Source organism: Aulostomus chinensis, chromosome 19 (genome assembly GCF_037954235.1).
Source record: "Aulostomus chinensis isolate RoL2024-O1b breed Wild chromosome 19, RoL_Achi_v1.0, whole genome shotgun sequence".
NCBI lineage: Eukaryota > Metazoa > Chordata > Actinopteri > Syngnathiformes > Aulostomidae > Aulostomus > Aulostomus chinensis.
In genome coordinates, this window is record NC_141338.1 from 12,513,415 (window position 1) to 12,539,607 (window position 26,193).

At 42.0% G+C, this 26,193-nt stretch overlaps 2 protein-coding genes across 3 annotated transcripts; both read right to left on the reverse strand.

Annotated features, from left to right (window-relative positions):
* Positions 1-3,128: 3,128 nt before the first annotated feature.
* On the reverse strand, positions 3,129-19,831 carry slc27a4 (solute carrier family 27 member 4). Of its 2 annotated transcripts, none has more exons than XM_086186758.1 (14): positions 19,756-19,831; positions 16,151-16,312; positions 12,843-13,053; positions 12,560-12,743; positions 9,863-10,021; positions 8,296-8,365; positions 8,100-8,191; positions 7,620-7,729; positions 7,297-7,506; positions 7,088-7,214; positions 6,737-6,874; positions 6,466-6,630; positions 4,967-5,113; positions 3,129-4,688 (listed from the first exon to the last, which is right to left on the reverse strand). In XM_086186758.1, the coding sequence occupies exons 1-14, from the start codon at positions 19,767-19,769 to the stop codon at positions 4,531-4,533; spliced, it is 1,947 nt and encodes a 648-aa protein (XP_086042884.1). In that variant the 5' UTR covers positions 19,770-19,831; the 3' UTR covers positions 3,129-4,530. The 2 variants fall into 2 exon arrangements, with proteins under 2 accessions (XP_086042884.1, XP_086042885.1); XM_086186759.1 differs by lacking the exon at positions 19,756-19,831 and adding an exon at positions 17,411-17,807.
* swi5 (SWI5 homologous recombination repair protein) lies at positions 19,702-24,298 on the reverse strand. The gene is made up of 5 exons (XM_086186760.1): positions 24,094-24,298; positions 23,166-23,214; positions 22,970-23,073; positions 22,621-22,715; positions 19,702-19,836 (listed from the first exon to the last, which is right to left on the reverse strand). The coding sequence occupies exons 1-5, from the start codon at positions 24,252-24,254 to the stop codon at positions 19,772-19,774; spliced, it is 474 nt and encodes a 157-aa protein (XP_086042886.1). The 5' UTR covers positions 24,255-24,298; the 3' UTR covers positions 19,702-19,771.
* Positions 24,299-26,193: the final 1,895 nt, after the last annotated feature.

Sequence of the window (26,193 nt, forward strand, 5' to 3'; positions counted from 1 at the left end):
GATGGTGTGTTTTCAGGTCACAAACACTCACTGTTGAGCTTTTTGGAGATGGGCTGAGTCAGGTGTTTTCCTTCAGAATCTGGAGTACATTTTTTGATGGAACGAAAAAAAGAAAGTCGCACAAACATAACTATACAAATTATTTAAAAATACAGGAAGAACAGACTGTTTTTTTTCCCATTTAGTTATGCATTTGTTTTTGTTTTTTTGTTCTCTATAGGAAATTAATATGGTTTTGAAAATTTGCCTGAATATTTACATGTATCGTATTTTTCCCCAAATATATTTTAAACTAATTTATTTAAATTTAATTGAAATTAAATTGAAAAATAGCATCCAACAGTGTATAAATAAGAAAGAATGTATTAACTGTAGTGATAAGTGAGTCTACAAAAGTACTTCCACAGTCAGAGTACGCATCAACAATTTAAATAGTTTTATTAATAATTATTTTTCATTTCAGCACTGTTTTTGTTTCTTGAAACATATCATGTATACACCAGCCTCCAGTGGACACAAGAGGACATCAATGTGTGTCTCACACACCTCCACCTCTACCTCCATCCCCACACAAACTCATACACACACACACACACACACACACACACACACACACACACACTCTCTTGGAGCTGAGAGCTGCTGCATGTGCAATGAGAAAATTAAAAGATGAAAAATAAAAGTTTCACACAGATAGACGGATGTTTCCAAATTTGCTTCCTTGTCTAGAACCGGTGACGTTCCTGAGAGCCTCAGCAGGGGGGAACCACTGACAGATGGTACAGGAAGCAGGACAGAAATAGAGATATAGACACACAAATGTGTGTGTGTCTCTTCTTCACTGTCCTGTCTTCATAGGTGACTATTATTACTATTGGATTGTTGCTGAATACATGTCATATCAATCATGACAGACTGAGAACCAGAACCAGCTAAGTGTTATTTAACAAGATAACTCAAAGAAGTTAACTTGACCTGAGGAATCCTCATCCGTCCCGTAGACACCAATGAAAACATTGATTGATTGAAATCATTTTAAAAAGGCCAATAGAACAAGTCAATTAGTTTTTGATGTGGTTTATATTGCTTTACTACACGTGAAACATCTTATTCTTAAAAGTTCGTATTCATTCTTTCCTCTTATTAAGAATCCAAAGACTGCAGGGTACAAAGATGTCCTATCTTGTGCCCGGAGTCTGGCAACAATGCCCCCTTGTGGTCAAACGCCCTGAGCTCTTCCACTCATCCACCACCACACCATTCCAAAGCTCCCCGGTAGCTGAATCAGAGTGCTTGAATGCTTTCGATTGTCCTCTACTCATTCATCAAACTTCCTTTTACACACCAATCACAAAGACGTCACACAAAGAAAACAAAACCAAACAGCAGTGACACAATCAAAATGTAATTAACAGTTCTTCAAAAAGAATAATTTAAATTCATTAAAAAAAAAGTGAAAACGGAAACATCTTATTCAGAGTGCTCTGTGGTGGGGCTGTGTAGTCATGCGCCCCCTGGTGGTCAGGGTTGATGACTTCAACCCTCAGTCAGAAGCATCATAACAGCCAAATTGTTCCCTTCGATACAGAAAAATCACATTTTCATCATCATCATCGGTCACTCATTTGATTTTCAGACATTCATGAGAACACTGAACACTCATCATTAAAGAATAAATACAATTCAGAGCGACAATCAACTAAGAGGAAGCTGGGATTCATCTGTAGGCTAAAAGCAGCAGTCGATTAAGTCAGCAGCCAAACAACGCCAAGCCCAGACACCCTCCACGCTACAGCTGACTGACATGTCCTCTGACATTAGACCATGTGGATTACGGTCAGCTGTAACGGCAGAGTAGACGGGGACGTCAAAGGCTGATGGGAGACGACACACATCAGCGACTATATTTGAAACGGACGCCATTCGGGAAAAGATTTCAAATGTATTGAATTATGATTGGAATCAATGTGGGCACACGGAGATGAAACAGAGGGTGAAACTGGGTTCATCAGAGAGACTGTGAAGGTCAACCAGAGGTGACTGCACGAAGAGGAAAGAGGTGGTTCCCTGGAAGGGATCGAGAGCAATGGCAGAAAAACCATGAAGGCTGACGGAAAAGGTGCTGAGCAAACGGAGACTTGGGCAAGAGAAAACAAGATGGATCAGCTGAATGATTGATTGAGGACACAGTTAAGACTAAGCAAAGGAAGGAAGAGACTTACAGGAAGAAAATAAAGACGCTCCTGAAAAACCTATGACGCTAGCCCTCAAAATGCTAGATTTTACCCGCTAACTTGTCTGGTACAGCCAATATATGACACGAGGGCCTGTAGGGTTAACTGAGCGGCCAACACTAGCAATGACACAGCTAACATTAGCTGACGTGATGTTTTTTTTTTTTTTTTTTGTGCAGACTAAGTGGCTTGGTGTAACTCAGATGAGTTGTCCTTGCATTGTTTGTCCAGTAGAGCGCACTGTCATCCACTGCTGCACAGCTATATATTCTAATATTTCACAAATTTTGAACATTTAATGAATCATTATGAAAAAAAATTACAAAAAAACTCTCAGCTGATCAGTTCATAGAATTCCTTGAATACCTAATATTGGTATCAGCCCAGCCTACTTCCTCCACCTCGCTGAGGCGGTCCCAAGAGCTCAATATGCTCTGACAAGAGACATCACACATGAGAACATTCAGGAAACATCTTTATCAATGTGAAACTGACAACGTGCAAAAAAAACACCTGAGTTCCCAGCACATCTCTAACATGACGTGAGATTGCTAACGCCTCTTTCGCCGCGTGACGAGGGCTCATCAGGACGCTGTCCAAGTTAGCTTTCTAACAGCGGTGTAATTGGCTCATTTTAACACTATGCCAAGCGAAATAATAGCAATAACTGAAATATTTAACCAAATCATCCGTCTAATCTACTGGATTGGTGTTTGATTTCTTCAGTTCCGACGTGTTGAACTCTCAGGGCCACTGTGCCCAGGCTGTTACAACTCTGATGGTTAAAACACGAGCACCATCGGCTACTAGGAAGGAGAGAGCGAGAGCGAGAGAGCGACAACTGAGATGATAGAAGCTAGAAGCTTAAAGAGGAAAATCAAAGATGATGCAGGAGATGACACTGGACTGTGTGTGTGTGTGTGTGTGTGGTTGGGGGCAGGGCCTGTGAATCTGGGAGGTGAACTCACAGTAAGGCACAGTGCTCTGCTTGTGGTTAGTGGCGCTCATTCATGCTGCTACGACGACAGACAGACTCAACATGGACAGAGAAGCACTCTTCTGCTGCTCTACTCTCCTCCAATCTTTGGCCTCTCTTGAATGTAGGAGAAGGTCCTTCTTTAGCTCTAGGACTTCATCTGGTGCTTATTTTTCAGTCAAGTCCTTCATTTTTTTCAAAACACACACACACACGTGCACACGCACACACACGCACGCACACACACACACAGGTAAAGTCCACCTTTTAAGGACAAAACCTGCACAACACGACCTTGCAGCTCAGTGATTTAGTCCAGGGTTGAATCTCTTACATTTGTTTCCCAGTGGCTCAAAACAAAACGTCATTTTTGAAGACTGTAGCACAAATTTGGGTAAAGCAGAACATTTCTGATATATTAACACTATAACACAACAACAAAAGCTGGATGTCATAAATAATTGAAGCATTTGTGTTTTCTTAAATACGTAAACAAACTAGAACTTCAATATATTTGGTGTGATGCAGATGAGCTTTGTTTCACGTCAGCCCTTGCGCGCTGACTCTGGAGCCCTATTGCACTTCAGCAGATCATCAACCACTGGTCTAATTCATTCTTGTAACCATGGGTTACATGTCAAAGGCTTTTCAAAAACCCGCTCAGGTTGTTCCCTTATTAAAAACCTGGTGTCCTGTCCTCATCGTGGAGAAGGAGTGGAGATGAAGAGCTACGACAGGTTGGTCACTGCTGGCTAATTGTGCAGGTGAAGTCGATGGTGGCGGGAGACAGTCTAGGTCTTCCTGGTTCCTCCGGCTGCTGCTTTAGAGGGTTCATCAAGTTTGTGGTTATCTGTAGCTTAAAGTTTTTGCCTTCTGGATGCCAGGCCTCCTTTATCCCTCCCAGTGATACATCCGGTTTACTGCACCAGACTGATTTGGTGTGCTGGAATTCTACCGGCCGTGATGAGTGGTCACACGCTACCGAACAGACCCCGTCGCCAGGGTCCTGCTTCTGCGTTAGCTGAGGTAGCGAGAGGAGTTGCTGGAGAGATTTCAGGAGGGATGCTTGGAGAAGTGCAGAGTGTGTGCGTGTGTGTATGCTTGTAATGGCGTGCACAAAATCAGTTTTTAGGAATCAAAGAGCAAAGTGGGAATATAATGTTTGAGTCTGGGCTGTTCAAAGTGTGTATGGCTATTACATTTGATGTATTTAATTGTGCAGTGGGAGAGGGGGAGGGTCCTATATCCTGGTCACACAACATTGTCTTTGTTCCTCCATCAGTGTGTGAGTGTGTGTAGATGAAGCGGTTAGCCTGGGCATCACAATTTATGTTTCCCTGAAATTATGGAGCGGTAAAGCTCCTCGTCCAGCTGCACATAGCGCCCTCTGCTGGAATCCAGGAAGTACAGTCTGTCTGACACCATGCTGGGGTCAAAGCCGTCCCGACGCAAATCCGTCTTCTGAAATTTAAATGTTCCTGAGACGACAAGAGACACAAAGAGTGGGTATTTAATTCTACCAGTGTTTGAACAGTTGTCCAGAAGGAATCACTGTTACATCTATAGAAATCTGATAAAAGATTCTGAAATATTTTGACCTAATTAGCATAACGTTCTCACAACTCTCTTTAAAAAAAAAAAAGTAATTACCATAGTGCACAATTTAACTAAAGCACTCCTAAAACTTAACAGCCTCTGGTAAATTCTGAAACTCTCAGTTCTTGGGTGAATGATTAAGTCTTAAATCTTATTTTACCAGTCTTGTTGACTTCTGGAAGAAAGCGGAGGAAGACCGGCCTGGCGTATGGAGGAAGAGCTTTGTCCATGTCCTTCACAAACTTCTCCAGGTCCGTGGAGTGAGACGGATCAGCGATGGCAGCCATTCCAGCCTTTCCCTCTGCACCTGCGTTCACAGAAACAAGCCGGTCAGACAGTTTGTGTTTCAGCTTTATAAAAGAGAGTTAGTCAGAAAAGCATTTAGTCCTCATACCAGAGTGGTATGGGAATTTGTGGTATGTGGTATGTGATATGTGGTATGGGAATCCTAATGGGATTTTTCTTTCAAGACGTTCAGACTGCAGCTTTATGTGATCACAGTTGGATGTTAAATTAAGTTACCGCTGAGTCATGGTGCTGCACATCAGCAGTAATGACTCAGACTTAAGATCTTGGAGTGCCAAGTATGTTTATTCTGCTGGTCTCAGGAGCTAAAGCCTCTCCGACTCCCTACGTAGCTAATCAACTGGCTGTTGGGATTGATCAGTCACACACTTCTGCATTTGACGACACAAATACAACTTGGATTTTCAGCAGGGATCGGATGTTGCAGCGCCATCTGAAGGGTTGCATACATTCACATGTGAGCCCATGTCAGCACTGGGGATGTGTCGGCACGACAACCTCAGAAAAAAACACATCAGAGTTTCAAAGTATGATGGTATTGTGAACCTTGCTGTCACCTGTGTAAAAAGGCCTCCTTCTTCAGTCACTCTTTGCCTGCATGCTGACTGTCCTTCCTCCTAAAACTGACCATCTGTGCTTATGATAGCTGAAATATATAATCCCACAGTGGGGACTTTGTCTTTTTAGAAGGGGTGAGGAAAGCCCTTCTTTGATACTATTGTGCTGTCAATCAGTGGTATTCTTCGTCAGCATTGGTACCTGGAATTCAACACAGCACTTTTCTGGTGCTTTACTTTCTCTATATTATCACAAATGTCATTTAAGTTGTGAAAAAAAGGTGAAATTGGCAAATATCAACTTGTGTTTTTAACCCTAACCCTGAGCAGTGCATCCTCAGCCTTTGGTTGTGTTTCAAATGTTTTCTCAGGTTAGATGTACTGCCACAGCCAAGTCTTCCTTGCTGCATTACAAATATTGCAAGGAGCATTTTCAGTTTGTGAAAGTGTAACCGCACTTGAGACCAACTTCAGCACGCCACTGCCTTGAACGTATGTCGCGGCTTGAACTCATCACAGGTGTGACGTCGCAACGGTCTCCCACACAGATGTAAGCCTGTCCTTTTGTCAGCATTTTAAAACATAACTGTGTACAAAATAGATGAGTGGTTCCATGGGAAGAGCTAGGAAAAAAGACAAGTCTGTTCAGTTTCTATGGTAACAGAGTTCTGTTATGCCCAACGGCTAAAAAGCGGAGTACTGAATTTTAATAATATCCCGAGAAGGGGAGGCATGCCCTGGTGTATCTAGAGTAAATGTTGTCATGCGTGTGTGCATGCGTGTGTTAAGCTTCTACCTGGTACTTCTACTCCATAGACGACTACATCTTTCATATCTAGCAGCCTGCTGAGCGTCCCCTCCACCTCAGTGGTGGACACGTTCTCTCCTTTCCAGCGGAAAGTGTCGCCCGTTCTGTCCTTGAAGTACATGTGACCGTATTCATCCATGATCAACACGTCACCTGGAGAGAGGAGAATCATACACATGCTTATCAATCACCTGATGAATATTACAATGTTTTGTATTTTGTGTGTGAGTGTGTTTGTGAGACAGAGAGAGAGACTGACCAGAAAGATAAGCACTGTCTCCCTTCTTAAAGACGCTGTGAGAGATCTTCTTGCTGGTTGCTGATTGGTTGACATAGCCATCGAACCGTCGGAGAGGGTCATTCTGAATGATCCTGCCGACCAACTGCCCAGGCTCACCTAGAGGGTGTGAGAGCAGGAAACAGTGTGAGTGTGAGCGACTTGTGAGCGTTTCATGCAAAATGAAAAGACCATTTTCACAAACTTGAGTGTGTGTTGGTGTGTACAGCTCCAACATAATAAACACTGTGTTTTTTCTAAAAGACAGTTGTGTATTGTGTGCTGTCTGATAGTAAAATATTGATGGACATGAGAAGTATCCGGTGAACCCACCAGGTTTACAGGGGATGCAGACGCCATCAGGGCCTCTAATTAGTTCCATGGTCTCTTCATCAACCCTCACCAGTCTGATGGGGTAGATGAAAGGTAAAATCTGACTGTTGAAGCCGCACGCTCCAACCTAGAGGACAAAACATCCTGGAGTTAAGACTGGAAGAGGAGCAGCTTTTTCATCTCGGTTTAGCTGCAGGTCACGTTTGTACCTTGTTGTCGAAGTTGCCTAAGCTACAGTTGCACTCTGTGGCTCCGTAGAACTCGGCGATCTGAGGGATGTTGAAGCGTTTCATGAACTCCACCCATATGGACTGGCGCAAGCCGTTACCCATCGCCATGCGAACCCGATGTTGTTGTTCTGTGTCACGAACCGGCTGGTTCAGCAAGTACCGGCAAATCTCACCAATGTACTGTACAATCTGATGAAGACAATGATATCTTAAGAATTATGTAAAAATTACACCGGTAAAAAAGGGAGTTTAACTCTGGAATAAATATCTAATATGTGGCTGGTGATCGACATTATACTTACAGTGCAGTTGTACTTGACACAGTCGTCCCAGAAACGTGAGGCTGAGAACTTCTTCCGGATCACCACAGTCATTCCGTGGATGATGCACTGGCCCACTCCCACAATGTTACCTGCAGGCAAACAAATGTATGTCATCTCGACCACTGGACACCACACAGCAGCAAACCAGGTAGCTTAGAAGAAAAAACACTATCAGGCCGCGTGTGCTGTTATGTCTACATGACTTCCCCTCCTTGTTTTTCTAAAATTGGCTTTTAAGAGAGGATGTTTTTGTTGGCACTGAAAAGGAATGTGGATGGAATGTAATAAATGATCCTCCCCTTTTATGTTCACTTTGTATTCGGACAATAAACTGCTCAAGTTTCATAGAAAATCAAGGACTAAAGTGAAATTTGTGAAACACTAAGCAAATATTCTCTAATGTCCCCACAACAGGAACTGTAGAAGTGTATTCAAATACACACAGAGTTAGCAATGTACCTGCAGAATGGTAGAGTGGAAGGCAATCATACAACACGTCATCTGATGTCATCCTGAAGCCGTAATACACCAGGGCTGCCATGCGGTAGTACCTACAAGGACCAGGGTGGGACGAGGGAGGGGACAGTGACAGGAGTCAGAACGAGGAGGTGGGTCATTACAGAGAGGACAGCTGCAGCTCGGTGTTCCGCCCTACCTGCTGTGCACAACAATGGCAGCTTTGGGCATTCCAGTGGTTCCTGATGTGTAGATGTAGAACAGGCGATCTGAAACACATCACCCACAAATCTGTGATTACTGTTGTTAAGTGGCTAAATAAGTAAATAAATAAATGCTCCTTACCTACAGACTCATCGGATTGTAAGCTTGTTTTGACAAAGTTACTGAAGTATTGAAGAATGTAGCATGTTAGCCCACAAAATCCATCAAGACGCGTAACATACTGATACTGAGGATTTTGTTTAAAAAAAAACCCCAAAACAAGAATCAAAAAAAGATGTGCTGAGTTGTATGGCAGTTAGTGAAACAATTCTTGAATAAAAAAAATCAGACAAACGTCTGACAGGAAATGATTTATATTTTCATGATATACACACTCATGAGCTGTACTATCCTGCTTTTTCCATTCATGTGCACACATCAAAACTTTGACTGAGCTGTTTGTCGTCAGTCGATCTGCTGTCTGCTGCTATGACGTACAAAGTTGACGTTCACACTGCACAACATACACATGCACATTTCTACTCCACTCTGAGTGTGCATTTACTGATCTGATCTAAACGCCTTTGGGTTGTAATCTGTCTGGAACATTTTGTGTGTGTGTGTGTGTGTGTGTGTGTGTGTGTGCACGTGCACGTGCGTGTGTGAACTTGATCAAAGGTCGCTGAGTTGCCGCCAGTGATTACATGTAGTGTTGAAATGTCCCACGGCAGCAGTGGTTTACGAGTAACGAGTGTTAGCCAGGAACTCCCGGTCAGACACGACGGAACGACAGGGCCATACGCACATGTTTCTGGACAAATTACAGCAGTGGCAGAAAACACGAGCTACGAGGGAGGAGCTCAGGAGTCCTGTAGTAACCTTGACACTGGGCTTGGCTGATCTGATCTATTTGCATGAATTTGACTATCCACAAACAAACAATCATCTATACATGGAAGTTAAGTCTACATGTTTTTTTTTTATTTATATAATTGCAATCATTACAACTTAGGGCAGATGACACTTCCTAGGTAATGATGCTGATTTCCTGATATTATGGTGTAGTTTCTGTGGGGATCTGCATCAGAGATGTTTTCTAAGTCTGTAGAATGACGTGAAGGCAGAAGGTCTCAGCAGCACCACAATATTCAAGCACTGATCATTTTGGCACATATCAAGACTTCCTGCAATTCAAAAATGCAGTAGGCCATATTGTGAATAAATTCTGCAGCCCTTTTGGAAATGTGCTAGTATAAAGATTCCCACAATCAAACTACATTACGAAGTGCATGAACAGGGACCCCTGCAATGCCTCCAAGGACCACCAGGGGTCCAAGGACCACCAGGGGTCCAAGGACTAAAAAACCAAAAAGCTACTGCTCCCTACCTGCGGATCAACACCTCTAGTTCAGAGATAACAAAATGTGGCGTTCATTACTTAACTGTGCTGACCCTAGTGGCTTAAATATATCTAATACAGGTTTAAATAAATACCTTCAATATCACAGGTAAACTCCAACCCTGTTCTTTGATGAGGGATTGAATGGGAGTGACTTTCTCACCTGTGAAGCAGCGTTGTGGTGGGGCAGGCAGGTGAGATGGGGCCCTGGCCAGCAGGGGCTCTAGGCACTCGGTTCCCTCTGGGACTCGTGTGGGGTCCCAGTCTCCAGAGCAAAACATCTTAACTGTCTTCCCCATAGAGCTGTGAACCTCAGACACCGCTAGGGGAGCAAAGTGGAAACATCATGTAGGTTTGTGAATTTGATCCGATTCACTGATATATAAGACGACGCCTGGTGGTGCAACGTTGAAGAGGCTGGTAAAGACAGCAGACAAAGATGAAGGCACTGGGCAGGGTCATAGGAGACAGCACAGCTTTAAAAATATCTCAGGCAGGAATTCAGATAGCTGATGTTCTTAAGCATGGATGTGGGTCAAAGACGAAGCCCGCATCTGGAAGTGAATGATGGGTATGATTAGGGTTATGATTAGGCCATCGCCATAGCTTTGAATTCATAGCCTTGAGCCCGTTTTTCACGCTCAACAGTGGACTAAACACACAGCAAGGCCACCTGCTATGGGAACGGCACAGTGGAAGAGAGAGGAGGAACACTTTGGAGGAAGTGGTAGAGTTGTTCAACTTTTGATGTCTGTATCTGAACTTCCTACCATACGGACTAAAAACTGCAGGATTGATTCACAGTAGAATCATAACTCCTGACACAAAATGGATTCACATTTTTCAGCCTTGTTTCATTTTTTTTCCCCTGATACAAATTCTAATTACTAATCCAACATTTGGCGCTATGCCTGATAAATCCAACACTTATGGTTCACAGTGGCAAGAAAAGAACATTTGACTGATTCAGTGATTTTTTTTTTATTTACTTGGGACTGATGAAATTGTCTACCACAGTCAAATAAGAAACTAGAGACAGAATCAAATCTGTATTGAGCAGAGGATTGTGACCTCAGGAACTGAATCTAGATGTTTTCAGAATCGCACCCCTTTGAAATCTATTCAGAAATCCATCCATCCATGTATTTTCTGTACTGCTTATCTATTTAGGATCGGGTCTGGAGCCTATCCCAGCTGACATTGGGTGAGAGGCGGGGTTCACCCTGGGTGGGTGAGTGGACGGGTCACCAGTCCATCGCAGGGCCATCAGGAGCAATTAGGGGTTCAGTATCTTGCTCAAGGACACTTGGACCTGGGGAAGTGAGGATCGAACCAGCGACCCTTCAGTTGCTACACAGCCACTCTCTGAGCCACGCCATTCAGATATACAATGTACATTCATTTAGTCGCCCAGAAACATGGCTCTGCTTCTTGAACGTTAGCTCATTTATCTTTGAATAATATAACAAAAGGCAGATCAATTCTTCTTTGCTGCTCTGAAACAGTACATGAAGTTATACTGTGCTTCAGAACGTGGCAGTTACCTTCTTAGGTTGGTGAAAAAGATTCATATCTAACATTAGTGGGACAGAGTGAGAAAAACCTTAGCAAAGATGTGTTACTTTATATCCGAAGGTTCCACCAATAAAACATGTCCCGTGTTCATGTTTTCCAAAGAGTTGAGCCTGAGTTATACAATGATGACGACATCATATCACATCCATACAGGAGTGTTCAATACTTTGTGTTCAGGCATCAGAATCCGTATCAGAATCAGAAAAAAAAATCAACAAAGTGAACATGTCGTTTATAAAGCTAAACATTTACCATGTAAATAGCATTTATGCAGCAAATTTCCATTTTGTGGCTTTATTTATTTTTCCAAGATTTTTTCCAGGCATGAAAATCATAATCCATGACTTTTCAAGGTTTTCATGAGTGTATGAAGCCTGATCAATATGTACCGTCCAAAAGAGGGAAGTGGAAAGCAGAGGTGAAACATCTTGTACCGGCTCTCATGTAGATACTCTGGCTTAATTGAAAAGCCTGATGGCATGCTGACTCGGTACTAATGTTGCTGGCTTGACAGCGGAGCAGCAAAGAGACCAATTACTTTAAAGGCATAAACACACTCTGGCAGGTCCAAGATCCAGCAACTGTTTCACTCTTTCACTCTAGAGAAATCAGGGGCTTCTCAGAGGGGCAGGCACCCACAGGAGGGTCCTGACACCGTTATTGATGGCGGACCATCCTCCTGAGCCGCTACCATTAATGAAGTTATACTTCCAGAGTTACAGCCATGTCAGACGAACTACAGGTAATTAGTTCCATTAGTACATTCCCAAAAATATTCTGAAAAACACAAATGGGATCATGTACGGTTCATTTAGCAATCAGCGCATGCTGAGTGGTCACTTAGCAACCACCTTGTTATCATCATGGACATGAAGATCTGTGCTACGCCAGAGAACAACTTCATCATTTGAAGTTATTGTCTATTGATTTAACCAATAGTACGGGTATAATAATCCTGTCTACATCTTTCCTTCAAATTTGCTTATATACTTCCACTGCAGATCAACGGTGGTGGCATTTCTCAAACTTGATTCTGTGGTCTGGTCTTGCTGCTTCATCAGCCATGTAAAAGCTCTATTGACTGATACTGACAGAAGCCTCCTCCTAACCCATCTATCTTTTATGACCTCTGCTGCTTTCTCCCGGCGCCGCTCTCTTCTATAATCACAGCGGAAGTAGAACAACACTCATCAGCATGAGTCAACACTGTGCAGATTGTAAATGGCCAGTCTCTCTCTCTCTCTCCATCCCTCCCTCTCTCTCTCCCCCTGGTACTCTTGCTTACCGTCAGTCAGCTCCGATCCAAACACCACCGCCTTAGCTTTAGAGATGGTAACACAGTGCACCAAGGCCTCTAGTCTCAGATTGAAGTTGATGAGTGCGGCCTCGACTCCAATCTTGGCCATGCCCAGCCAGAGACCCACATACTGGGACCTGTTCTCCATGAAGAGGGCCACCACATCACCATCCTGGGTGTGAGGGGTCAGGGGCACATGACAAAGAGCAACGCTGGTTAAACTAATGGTCAGGAAATGATTCCCCTCAATAAGCTTTCTTCAAGATGCTACCTTGAAGCCTCGCTCCAGCAGCAGGTTAGCTACTTTGTTGGAATACTCATCCAACTGGCGGAAGGTCCACTTCTCCCCGGTCCCCTCAAAGATCAGCGCAGTTTTGTCGCCATGGCGTTGCACTGTTTCAGCGAAGATCGCCGGAATAGTATTCTTCTCTCTGAGGTGTCGTTTGACGTTCCTCTTAACCCGCAGCAGCACAACTGCAGCGCTGGAAGAAAAAGAAGAAAAAAAAACACATTCATATCTGGAGTTTCATTACGCCAAAAAAAAAAAGTTTAATTTTTTTTTGTTTAATTCACAGTCGCATTAATATATTGTTGTTTTCACTTTGTTGCCAAAGTTGTCAAAGCATTTCGACCTTAAAACTACAACAGTTAGAGGATCCTGAAGCTTCCTGGTTTAAATAGTGTTTTGGCTCGACAGCAAGCTTTATTATTTGAAACAATAATGTGACTTTTACAAAAGTGAGAAGTAAATTTATTGCATGGGTTTACAGCACAGGTTACAAATGACTCCCACAGCACAGTCATTTAGAAAATCTGGATATCCACAGCTGAAGAGTCAGAATCTCATTGGCATCAGTGGGTCAGAAACAAAGGTCGTATTGACACCCGCCATAAAGTGTTACGACACAGACGTCTTAGTGAGTTTAAGGGGGCAAAGTCTGCCAAAAGGAGGCACTTGATATTTTACACATATAGTACAAAGGTACCGATGGTGTGTATTCTCCGAGTACTGCGTCCATTGAGAAAGGTTGCTTCATGGTTACACTGACGCTGATGATCTTTTTATTGCAACACAGGATTAGCTCTTTCCAGATAATTCAATGTTACAGTTGTTTTGGCTTTTTACTGGTACATACGGCCACGATGAAGCAGACAGCAGCCCACTTCATTATGTGTCTGACCTACTATTGGTAAAGTGACTTTTGGAAAGAAAACAGTAAAACCAGTGTGATTAAATTATGTGATTTCCTGGCAAAAAATCTGCAATGCACCGCACCACACCACACACACACACACACACACACACACACACACACACAGACTTTATTTACACCAATCTCTAGCAAACACAGAAGCACTTTCTGACTATTTAAACATGATCAATTTGCATGTGATTGCTTGTTATTCTTTTTCTACACGTCACCAATATGCAGTTTTTCCTCTCTATCTTCACCAAAGCGGTCACGTGATCACCAACAGGACAACTCACAAGGTCATGGACGGGTTTTGATGAAATTTGTGGAACAATCATTTCGATTTTGGAATTGATCCGGTAACTGATCTGCATTTGATGGCGTCATGTCTCCCTAACAGAGGAACTTGTTTGTTTGTAAATTTCTCAGAGGGCTAAAACCAAAACTTGCGTTGGGCTGCAGGCTAAAAGCAAACACATGTTGTTTGTCTGTATCCAACTGCCTCCAGTTTCTTTTTTCCATACTATCAACTATCACTCTGTGGGCTGGTCGAATCAAGAAAATAATTAGCTTCACTTGGAGGTTGACAGGGTGTGCAGCAAACAAAGAATCGCTGGTTCGATCCCCACTTCCCGTGGTTACTGTGTCGAAGAGTCCTTGAGCAAGAAACCGAACCTCTGATTGTCGCGGATGAGTCGCTGGCACTTTGTATGACAGTCGCCACTATCAGATTGTGTGTGAAAGAGGGAACATTGTAAAGCCGTCTCACTAACGCTAAAGTAGAAAGATCTGACCTCTTTTGTGGAAGATAAAGAGAGAAGGTTGCTATAAAAAAATTAGTTCAGTTATCAATGTTTAACCTGGAAGCTTCAGACTTTGTTACGACCCATTCAACTTTATCGCAACTCTGGGTGAACTTTCCTGGAAGATTTGCATCTGTAAGAATGCTTCCGAGCGTGTGGACCCAACCACATGCGAATTGTAGGAATTAATTAATCTGAAAAAAATATATAATTTTTTGTTTATTTCTACTATTTTTTTTACAATTTCAAAATATAAGCTTGACAACTAGAATCTTTAAAGTTAAAATATGAGGGCCGAGAGAAGCCATTTTTTTTCTCTTTAAATGGGACACTAATTGCTATGTCACTATCTTCCTCAAAGAGATCACAAAGTTTATTTTGTAATGATTTAGCATTCCTGGTGCCATTTTAAAAAGAGGGAAGTTACCAATATCACCTTGGCAACAGTAAATATTGGCTTTAGGTGAGACCGTTGAAAGCACAGCTCCTCCCCCATTCCTCTCTTTTGCCCTTCACCTGAAATATTTTGGGGGAACCTGCTTGGCCACAATGTTTGGAAACCTCCACGCCAAACTGCTGCTTTGAAGGCTGAATGTAAACCTTTGTCTGAGTTGACCCTCTTTATATTTGCTGGACTAAAGAAAACCTTACTGGAGCACGTTCTCTTTTAAATAGTACTGGTGTGAGACACAACAGGACCTCCGTGAATCAGGGTAATTAACAGCCTGATCTGCTTATCGAGGGTAATGAGACGTAATAAACGATCAGTATGATTTATAGTCCTGTCTGATGTGCGCAAACATCTCCAATATGATTCCAGCAAGTGTGAAACACCTTTTGCTGCTGCTACTCTGATTGTCAATGAAGCAGCACAGAACGGCGTTTATCACCCATTCACATGACGAGAGTTTGCCCACGTCAGTTTTTGTCCAAAGTCAAAAATCCTTGCAAATGTTTTGAGAATGATAGATTTTCTTTCATATCGGCTGATTTGTAATTGAACAATGGAAAGAGTGAATCGGCGCAGCAGAATTATGAGGCCTCTTTAGACACGCTAAGGTGCAATTAGTGTAGCAGGCAAAGACAGATCAATGTTTAATACTGTTCCAGTTCTTCAAATGTTGGAATCAACTACCGCTGATACGATTTTAAATCACTTATCTTAAGCTCTTAGCTTTAATACGATTAATTAAGTATATTTTTATGCACTTGTACGTCATGGTTATCTGACGTCGTCTGTGATATGAACATACTGAAGCAGCAGCACACATGCTTGAAACAAAAATATCTCGCGATGACATTTGAGTTTTAAAGTAAAAAAAAATCACTATTTTACATCTCCTGCATACAAAGTTAAATTATTTTAAATAATAAAGTAGTTCACAAATACTAGGGAACGCATCAATTACCCTTAAGCTCCACACCCAATGTCACTGTCTAAACCTCCAGACTACTCTATTTTTGTGACAGCGGCCATTTATATGACGGGAGCTCATTGTTAAATATTTTAATCTTGAAGGGCAAAAGATGAAAACACCACAACTGTCTAAGGTTTCATGAGCATTTGATCTCTCCGTTCTTACTGTAAATCTCTTCCGACGGTTTTGGCGAAAATCTGCAGGAACTTCCATCCACCGCTTCCCAGGTAAAAGATGAGGATGGCTGGGAGAACCTGGTACCAGGGCAAGCCGACCAGCAACCTCAACACGAACAGCAGCGCCGTGCAACACGCAAAACGCAGCATCCTGGAAGAATTCACACAAACATATACCTTTATATACATTGATGCAGATAAAAGCTTCTCGTGGCTACTGATCACAAACATTCCAGGCCCAACATCAGCCCAGTAGGAGAAAGGTCACATGGGTTTATTAAAGGCAGGCGAAGACAGCATCTTCATTGTAGTGTCTGAGTCAAATACTTAAGAATGTTATCTGCTATGACTATTTGTACCCTTCCTGTGTTTATTTTAGTGCTTTGACGCAGCCATGGCAAACATGACAGAGAAAATAGCCAAATAAATAACGAACATAAAACAACAACAAAATTTTCTTAAAAGTCAGAATTTCCAGTTTTTCCTCCTAAATAAACACAGTTTCAGGCTATAGGGACCAAGACGGGGCTCCTTATGCAAAGTAGTCTACAGTGACAGAGGTCCGTGTGTCAACCGATAGTCAGAAAGAGGATCCTAAACTTGCTGCTTATTATCTATTCATGAGCCTACAGAGGAAAAACACTGCGGGACTGTTTTTTTTTTTTTTTTAAATAAACAGAGCTCCGAGGATTGGAGTCGTTTAAACAGAGATGATGCCTTCAGTGTTGTCTTTTGTTACGGCTGCAGACATACACACAGTACAATAATGTCTGATAGGATGCGTCACTGAGCAGAGGTGCGTTTAGGGACACGTCGTTGTAATAGGGAAAAAAAAACGTATTTATTCACAGCAGTTGCAACACCCGGAAATTTAAAAGGCGCGCAGCAGCATTATATTGCGGTTGTGGAAGCCTGAATCGGAGGCTCGGCCCACTGCTCACGAACATGCCATGTGCGCTCATAAGGCCTGGGTATGCTGGACAGCGTGTGTCGGTAACGTGATGTGCGTTATCGTGGTGACAGGCGCGCCTGAGGCTGGGCGCGCGGCGGATAGCGTGCGTCGGCTGACAGCAGCAGCCTCGACACACATTTATTACCGATCATAGGCTGTCTGACATTAAAGCCATCATCACCAGCGGCACAAGGTTGCCAGAGGACAAGTTGGCTGTATTCTTCCAACACATAACACCCGGACGCATCGGTAGAAGTGTACCCCGCGGGGGCGCACGGTCATCTCGGGCGTACATACCTTACACCTCGCTCACGTTCACCGCATGTATATGCGCAGGAATCCTGGACGTGAAGCTCCTGGTGTGATCGGCTTATATGCTAGCCTGTCCTCCGCTCCTCGCCCAGAGACGCACCGGGACCTCCTGCTGTTGTTAATACCGCTGTGAGCTGCTGCTCCTCTTCTCCTCCTCCTCCTCCGGTGAAGGCTCCACCGTCAAATTCGCGTGGCTGTGCTAGCTGACTTTGACCCCACGAGCATCACCCGTTCATTGTTACCATCTCCGCCACCACGTCTGGATTCATTGTGGCTCGTTCACTCGCTAGCAAGCTTAATTCAAATGACCTTATAATTTTCCAAGCAGCGTCCGCCTACAATCGTCAGAGCATCAGGAGTAATCACTGACGGACGGCTGCTTCAGCCAATCAGCGACGGGGATTTTTTACACATCCCATCCGGCAGGGGAGGGGTTTGCGGCACTTGTGTAGAGGAAATGCGGTGCGGCTTTGCCTGCCTGCCTGCCTGCCTGTCCGCAGACAGCAACAGCGAGGCGAGCGAATTACAGCCGGGTACCCGGTAGTGAAAAGGCCCTGATGTGGCGGAAAACGAGTCCCGAGTCCGCCTCACCTCGGCCACTCATCACCTCGACCTCGGCTGAGCTACACTGGTCAATAAAATAGAGCCGAGAGAGGTCTGAGGATGAACTCGGAGTCAAACATAAGCTGACAATGGCTCTATTTACTGATTAAAAAGCTAATATCAAGTATAGAATTGTGAAAGCTGATGTTGAGTGTTATATTCCATCAAACTATAAATGTGGTCATTTATTGTGGTTAAATTTTGTTATGGATAACTCTACTTTTTATGACTTTTCAGAGAATGTATAGGCATGAAAATGTTCCAAAAATTAATGTAAATTTACTGGCAAAACTGTGTAAAACTTGGTCTTATTCTCACAAAAAATAGTTCTACACAACACTTGATTTTAGACCCTTTTTTTTTTTGGGCTGCTTAAAATTTTAATCCAGGGATATCTAGGAGGCCCATTAAAATATGTTTAAATGACAGTGAGGATAAGATTTTACCGCTATATTTCAAGTCAGGTAAATTCAAGCAGAACACATCGCATGTATCCAGTGTCATATTCTGTACCTTCATACAAACGAAAGTCTACTCAGATAAACGTCAAAGTTTTTACACTGGGATCTCGCTATAATCGCCTGGCAGGATCTGATGTTTGAACCTGTAGCTGAACTTCAAGATAAGAGCACAGGATGAGCTCCGACCTGTGAACGGGTCATAAAAGTACACACATTTATGCTTTTGTTGTCCGTACGTACTTTTTTTTTTTTTTTTGGCAGTACACTCATAATTATATCTGAGGGAACAGAGACCCAACAACACACAGAGCCAAAGAGCAACATCATCATCAGATCAAGAAACGTTTCTGAGACAGATAAGGGAACGCCCAGAATATCCACTCGTCTGCATTCTAAATATTGCTGTGAAATACTATCTGAAATTAAAGAACTACAGTAGGTAAAGTGTGGCAAACCACACACAGTTTTGCTTAAACTGATGAAGACGCCTTGCAAAGTTTCACTCCTCAAAATGAATGCGATCATATATCGCATGATCTGTTTTTGTGTTCCACTTTTGAAATAGAGGTGACATCTTAAGTAGGAACATACGGTGAAAGGTGTTCTGAGTCGCTCATTTATTTCAAGTTATCAGGACATGAAACATATCATCTTATAAACTAACGTATTTGATTTTTAACATTACTTTTTTCAGTAAATAATAAACCCAAGGTCAAAAGCATAACTGACATTCATTTAGCTAACAGGTAAACTCTTAACCTCACTCCATTTCGATACATGTAAAAAAAAAAAACAACAACCTTTCCTGTGTGATACTGTGAAATGTCGGCAACGACCTTTGAAGTCTTCTTAAGCAACCTGACAGCAAACGCCACTTTGAAAACTTAAATCCACAAGTGAGGTATTTACTAACATATTTTATACGGTAGAACAAAATGTTAAAATATCTAAGGCTAGTGTGAACCCACGATCTTATGTCAGTCATTTACCTGAAAGCTCATTCAAAAATCCATCTTAAGGGAGTCAGACATTTAACTGTGCTACCATATCTCTGGGTTTTAGGACTCATTCCTACACCAGGCAATTACATTTCCATTCCTTCAAATCTGAGTTAGAAAACTGGCTAAGAAGAGACGGATCATGTCCCAGGTAGAAGTACGGTTTTAAACATCACGCCATCCAGGCAGACCGTGAGGCTCACAGGTGAAAACAGTATCACCTAGACTCTCTCTTTAATGTCTATCAGCTCAAGGGAACCAACCTCACCCCTGGATTCTCATCCTCAGTCGTCCAGTTCCAGACCGAAGTGGCTGTAGAGGTCTCGTGTGGTGGTCCCTCTCACAGAAGCTGCAAGACATAGCAGAGGAGGGTGAACCCCCTTCGGCAAGTTCACGCCACTCAACACTGACTCATCAATTAGCAGCTTTCAAATATTACTGAAAAATAAACCAGAGCTCTCAGCCCACCTGATTAACTTGAAAGGTTTGTCCAAGCACAAATATTCCTGACAACCACAATGATTAAACCTCTGTGGGATCATGGAAAACCACACTGAGACCACTTGGATTGTACTGTCACATATATACACACTACATGCACTCATGTACACTAACTAGAAAAATGTCTATTTAATGTCCATGTCATAGTTAAAGCTACGGAAGCTGAAAAGGCCAGACTTACTTAGTGCCACTCGATAACTAACCGGTTACCATGATATAATGGCATCTTAAAAATCTTCACCTTGTCTTCTTACAGGCCGTGGTCACATGCAATGGCTCAGACATGAAGTGATGCAACCTTCTGACTTTTATGTTGCAAAAGCTACATTCACCCACTCAGGGTGTGTTCTTACAGTGCTTTAAGAATCTGGGGATTTCAAGCCTGGAGCCAAAGAGAAGGTCATGACTTTATATGCTTCTGTCTGTCTTTTTTGTGCCTGCGGAACAAAACTGAAGTCTTTGTAAAGTCATGTAATCGACAGTTCTTGCTTCACCTGCATGTCTCGAGACTTCAGTTTCAACAGTGTGATGCCTCTATTTTAGAGCATCATTTCTTGCAACAGAAAGTTGAATATCTTTTTTTTTTTTTTTTTTTTTTACATTGAATCATGATATTATTTTTTTTCCCAGCTATGTTCCTGTTCCGTAATGAGGACAGGTGTCGTTACTGACACGTGTTTTGTAAAAAATTTGAGTACTTCCGAGACTATAAATAAGCCAAAAGAACATAAGTTAGATCCACAATGACTTTGTCCCAGACCCGGTGAGAGACAAAAGGACAGTTGTCCTTAGAGGGTCGTCTCCTCGCTCCCTCTCCAGCCTGCAGTGCACACCCACCACCTCCCTCTCAGAATAACAGCGCACAGTGCAGCGAGTCAGTGCTCGAGTGTGGACGCATTGTGAAAATGTGTATGTGTGTGTGTATGTGTCTGAAAATGAGCGAGAGAAAATGAGAGGGGGAAAAAGGGAGGATATTCCTATGTGCTTGAGAGAGCAAGAGAGGATGTTCGTTCATTTGTGTGTTTGCATGTGTGTGCGCTGACTGAATGCATCTGTCTGCATGGCAGACAGAGATCACGATTGTGTGTGAGTGGTGTAAAAGACAGCCATTGTGTCAGAGGGGAAACGCCATCTCTATCCACCGCGATGTCATTATCATCCTAACTTTCCTCTGTAGTAAGAGAGAATAGAGAGAGCAAACTTTAAGTCTCAGAATAACCTAAAACAATTTTTTTAAGAGCATGCCAGGGGTGTAAAGATGTGTTCTTTCTCAACATTTATAAAAAGGCAATGTAAAAATCATGAAAATTGCATAAACTGCACATATTCCAGAGTTTGTACACTACTGTAGATGTCCACATTTCACCAAAGGCAACACACATGCACATGTATAAGTGGGCCAAAAGTCATGCTTGTTGTGACACATGCAAAGACAATGATGTGACTTGGCTGTGTTTCACCAAAACTTTCTTAACAGTGTGAAAGGTTTTAATCTTCACCACACTTCTGTAACCTCAGGCTGTGGATTACTTAACATAGAATTGCGAGTCAGCATCCACGATGATGAAAATACAAACAGCCAACATATGACTGGACATAGGAGAAGACCTTCAGGAGCTAGTTTACGGGAAATTTACCACAATGGAAAGAAAATTTCAAACAGTCGCATTTTTCTGTTTCAAATCAATGTGATGGGATTTCATGTTTTAAATGCTTACAATTATACTTGACATCTGTAACTGTGTTTATGGAAGGATTTTAGTTCGTGTTCTTTAGAGGGAGGCCATGCTGTTGCCCTCTGATGTTTATTCTAAAAGTGATCAATATCTGTTGATAAAGATGATGTTGCGATATTATCGTTTATCCCTAATGAGAAGTACACAAAAAAGATGAACTTAATTTTAAATCTGATTTCACATCTTTTTAGGAGTCATGTGAGCACTTCTTTACACCAGAGGACATATTGTCCTACGTCTTATCTACATTACTGTCCTGAGCCAAGAGGCGTGGCAATTAGTCAGAGAGACAGACAGAAAAGTCCTTCAGTTTCTCAACAGCTGTCATATTTTGGGCATGGAGATAAACAGTCAGTGAGTGCAGTAACATTTCATTTGTCACTAACACAAAACAAGGTGGCCGTTAAAAGAAAGTAGAGAGGACACAGCTTAAAAATGGCTGCAGTTTGTATGATATTCACATTTTTTACATACTGAAAAACACATCTTAACACTTAAGATGAAAAATCAACGTTCTTCTTTATTTCCAAATCATTTGGAAATGTATATATTCACTTGTTTCCTCTAATTGATCCATGAGAAGAGACTTGAGCAAAACTAAGCCACCAATATTTGAACAAAATGACCAATACCTGTCGGTACGATAATATTGCTCAACCTTAGTTTGTGCCGTAGTCAAAAGACATTTCACCGAGTTCCCTCGGCTCCAGAGCATCAACAAAAGGTATTTAAAAGCACTCGTTTGGAAAGACAATACTTTCCCAATTTTCATAGGGGGAGTAGTAACAGTCTGGCCTCTGTTAGGAAATTTACTTTCTTAAGTGGAAATTCCTTGAAATGTATGTGCCTTTAAATTTAACTAATGAGAAACTGTTCCATGTAGGTACGATTCTTACCAATTCTGCCGAGGAGCGACTGCCCAATGTCTTTGATGTCATTGTACTCATGCAGCTTATCAATATGACAGTCCAGCTCCTCTACTTTGCATCCCCTGGAGAAATACAATAAGTGTTCTGTTCAAATGCTCAAACACTATACACACACTGAAATACAGATATATATAAAAAAGACACAAACAAGATTAATACTGAAAAAAGTTTTGGGCACTCATTAAAAAGTATTTCAGGGTATAATTGTCTCCTCCCTGTCCCCTGCACTATCAACACTGCATGCTTAAACTCAGCGCCGATTGCTGGACCTTTTGGACAGAAATACAAGAGGAGAAACAAACACAGCTGCACTCACTCAGATTCCAGCTGTGCGATCTCTGCATCCAGCTGCTCTCGCCTGCTCTCAAGCTCTGCCACCTCCTCTTCGGGGCTTCCTTTAGCGATCTCAGTCACTTGAGACTTAAGAGCAGCACAGACAATCTCAACACTTGACGGAAATTAGATAGATGTGTGTTCTTATAACAGACATGGTGGAGAGGAGGTTAACTTACAGGCGACTTGAAGTTGGAGTGTACTTTCTTAAACTTGGGAAATGAAGTCCTAGGAGGAGAAAGGAGGGGAGATCAGTCACTTGATGATAGAAATGGTTATTCACTTCATTACTCCTTATCGTGTAACAATTGTAATACAAGATGTGCTGACAGTCTGTTTGTGTGCAAACAAAGAAAACCACAACAAATGTCAGATCCTATTAAGCAATTACGAATGAAAAACACTCAAAAGCCAACCACTTCTCTCATTAGTTAATAGAACTGACATGTTCTTTTCTAAAAAAGGCGAAATAAATAAACTAATTTTGCATCTATGCCATTCTGTAGATTTAATTTTAGTATTTTAAACAGATATAATGGCCCTATCTTCTCTGCTCTCCTCATAAATACTGAAAATCCCATCAAGGGTTCATTAGATATTATGGTAGGAAATAAAATAATAGGTCATTGAAGTTCTGTAGAATCAGAATATAATGCCATATGTGATATATACCCAAAGGAAACTGAGCTTGGTGGACAGGGAATTATGTGATTGTTGGTAAACTGAAACAAAACGAGTAAAATAAGATCTCCGAGTAGCACACAAGGAAAGCATTAATTACTGCTTTTATTTATTCATTAGAACATTTAACAGGGATTCTACAAAAACACTGTGGCAGATTACAGAGAAAAGATACACATTCGTTGTTCGTCGGGTTTATCGCAGGCTTCTTCGCAACCCCATGTCCCTAATCATGTTTTTTTCTACTTTCCTCAGGTAAAAATGTGAGATATTCAATGATGACGCCTGATGTCATCCGAGCAATGGGCGTTTTTGCCAGTAATACCCTGTCTACGTATTTCCTTTGTGAATGCATCACAGCAAATATCAGGTAGCTGACAAACACTGTATCACTTAGCCTCAAGGCTAACGTTAGCTTTCCATCACCTTCTCTGTGCGCCTTTTTCCACGTCACTTCCTCTCGGCGTCGAAACCTGACAGTTGCGTTGTTCACGGAGAAGTTCGACGGGTTGTTCTTGGTTCATAATGCCCAACACGTTAAGCAGTGGTTCGTTTATAATACATGAGTCGAGATAACGATTTAGCATTTTACAGGGGACAAGCAGGAAGTTTGCACTTCGCGGTTGACAGACACAAACTGAAACCCGATTGGCTATTGAAGTTAAGAGGCGGGGCTTGATCGGTTTTGGTAACCTTAGTAACAGTCGCACGAGGAAGAGGTTTGACTTACATGAGAAAAATGAAAGCTTAACAAAATTGTAATTTTCACAGATTATTAAAAAATCCCCCAAAATAGTTAAAGATTTTCTTTGATTAATTTAATTTACTACTTTGTGTGTTATTTTCATTAATTATTAGCCATCAGAAACCGCATCTTTTTTTTTGCAAAGGAAGTAAATCAAATATATCTACTAATGTAAACCACTCTTTCTATTCTCCCTGTATAAAAGTTATACTGACGTTAGTCGTTTTATTCAGCTTGCTTATATATTTAAATTATTATTATCTAGCCTGAAAATAATCATTTTTAAAAAGCCCCCCCCCAAAAAAAACAAAATCAAGTAACATTTGGATCGTCATTACCCGTCAAATGTATTTCCATTTCACCATAAATTAATAGGAATTAATTAAGATATGACTACGTTTCCAAAAATATCTCATTGAATGAATTACCAATGTTATTGTGTTTTGTCATCAAGTGTTACATGTTCAGATTTTCATCTCCAATTGAATCAATCGATGAAAGCTTTGGTTAGATATGATGGTGTCGACAGTCACAACCCTAGTCCCTAATTTCACCACCAGATGGCGATAATGCATCACTTAACTGTACTCCTATAGTTCTGTCTTCATCTCATCTCTCACGCTTACCCCCCCCCCACCCCCCATTCTGCCTGAAACAACCCACACACTTCTCCACCAAGAAGAATATTGCATAATCAGAGAGTGACACTGTGGAATATATTCATGCGTTAATCTAAAATGAAGCTAATCTGGACTGTGTGCTGGTCCTTCCAGCAGCCTCTTAAACTAAGTCTAAGTCAAGAGAGCTCCAAATCTAAATCACAAGCAAAAGTTCAGCCATTAACACACACACACACACACACACACACACACACACACACACACACACACACACACACACACACACACACACACAGACACACACACACACACACAGACATGCACACTTTTCAACCACATATGAATTTAGAATTTTCCCAGATCAGTTAATTGGACAAGAAAAAGAGCAGAAACACCATAAAAGATTTTTCCCTTTAAAAGAGAAAGACAGGGTGAGTGGGAAGAAGGATAGAGTAAAAATGGAGGGTGAGACGAGAGGGGGGTGAAATGTGTGTCTAGGGTGAGTGTTGGGGTGTGGAGGACTTAGAATCAAGTCCATTCTGCGTTATGTCCTCAGGATTCATGCCTTATTTATCAGATGTTATACAGAGACAGAAAGGGTGGGAAATGAAAAATTCAGACAGGAGCCATGGCCTTTTCTCCTTTTAGAAATCACAAGATTACACACACTGGACGGTAATGGCTCCTGCATGGACTCGTATGTGTGAGAGAGGGGGAGAGATTTGTAGGAGGTGGCTACTCCCTACAAATAGAGACTATTGCACAATAGCAAATACAGTATATTAATTAATTCTTTTTTTTTGAGTGCAACGGAGAAGTGCCTGTTTGTGACTGGGCTGAATGTTTGGTTCTCAGAGTTTATAAATGTTTACAGTTCTATTCAAGATTCTTTACAGTCACCGTATTGCTGCAGAAAACTAGACCATGATGGCACTCCCAGAGATAAGAAATAAAGAACACATTATAGAAATCCTTCTCACACGTAAAGCTCTCCATAACCTGGGCCCCCAATACCCGTCAGACCTTCTCCACCCCTACACCCCACCCTCCCGTGGTCTATGCTCCTCCTAAGCTGCTCTTCTGTCTGTCCCCACCTTCAAACTGACCACTATGACTCTGACTCTGGAACTCTCGCCCCCCTCACATCCGTCAACTTGACTC

What these genes read in the sequence shown, in the direction of transcription:
- slc27a4 (XM_086186758.1), bottom strand. An exon ending in TGCTGGAGCGAGGCTTCAAG is followed by an intron (nt 12,744 to 12,842) that starts GTAGCATCTTGA and finishes CCTCACACCCAG; the next exon opens with GATGGTGATGTGGTGGCCCT. An exon ending in GTGTCAAGTACAACTGCACT is followed by an intron (nt 7,507 to 7,619) that starts GTAAGTATAATG and finishes TGTCTTCATCAG; the next exon opens with ATTGTACAGTACATTGGTGA.
- swi5 (XM_086186760.1), bottom strand. Translation starts at nt 24,254, where the DNA reads ATGCTAAATCGTTATCTCGACTCATGTATTATAAACGAACCACTGCTT. An exon ending in ACTCCAACTTCAAGTCGCCT is followed by an intron (nt 23,074 to 23,165) that starts GTAAGTTAACCT and finishes GCTGCTCTTAAG; the next exon opens with TCTCAAGTGACTGAGATCGC. An exon ending in ATCGCACAGCTGGAATCTGA is followed by an intron (nt 22,716 to 22,969) that starts GTGAGTGCAGCT and finishes GTATTTCTCCAG; the next exon opens with GGGATGCAAAGTAGAGGAGC.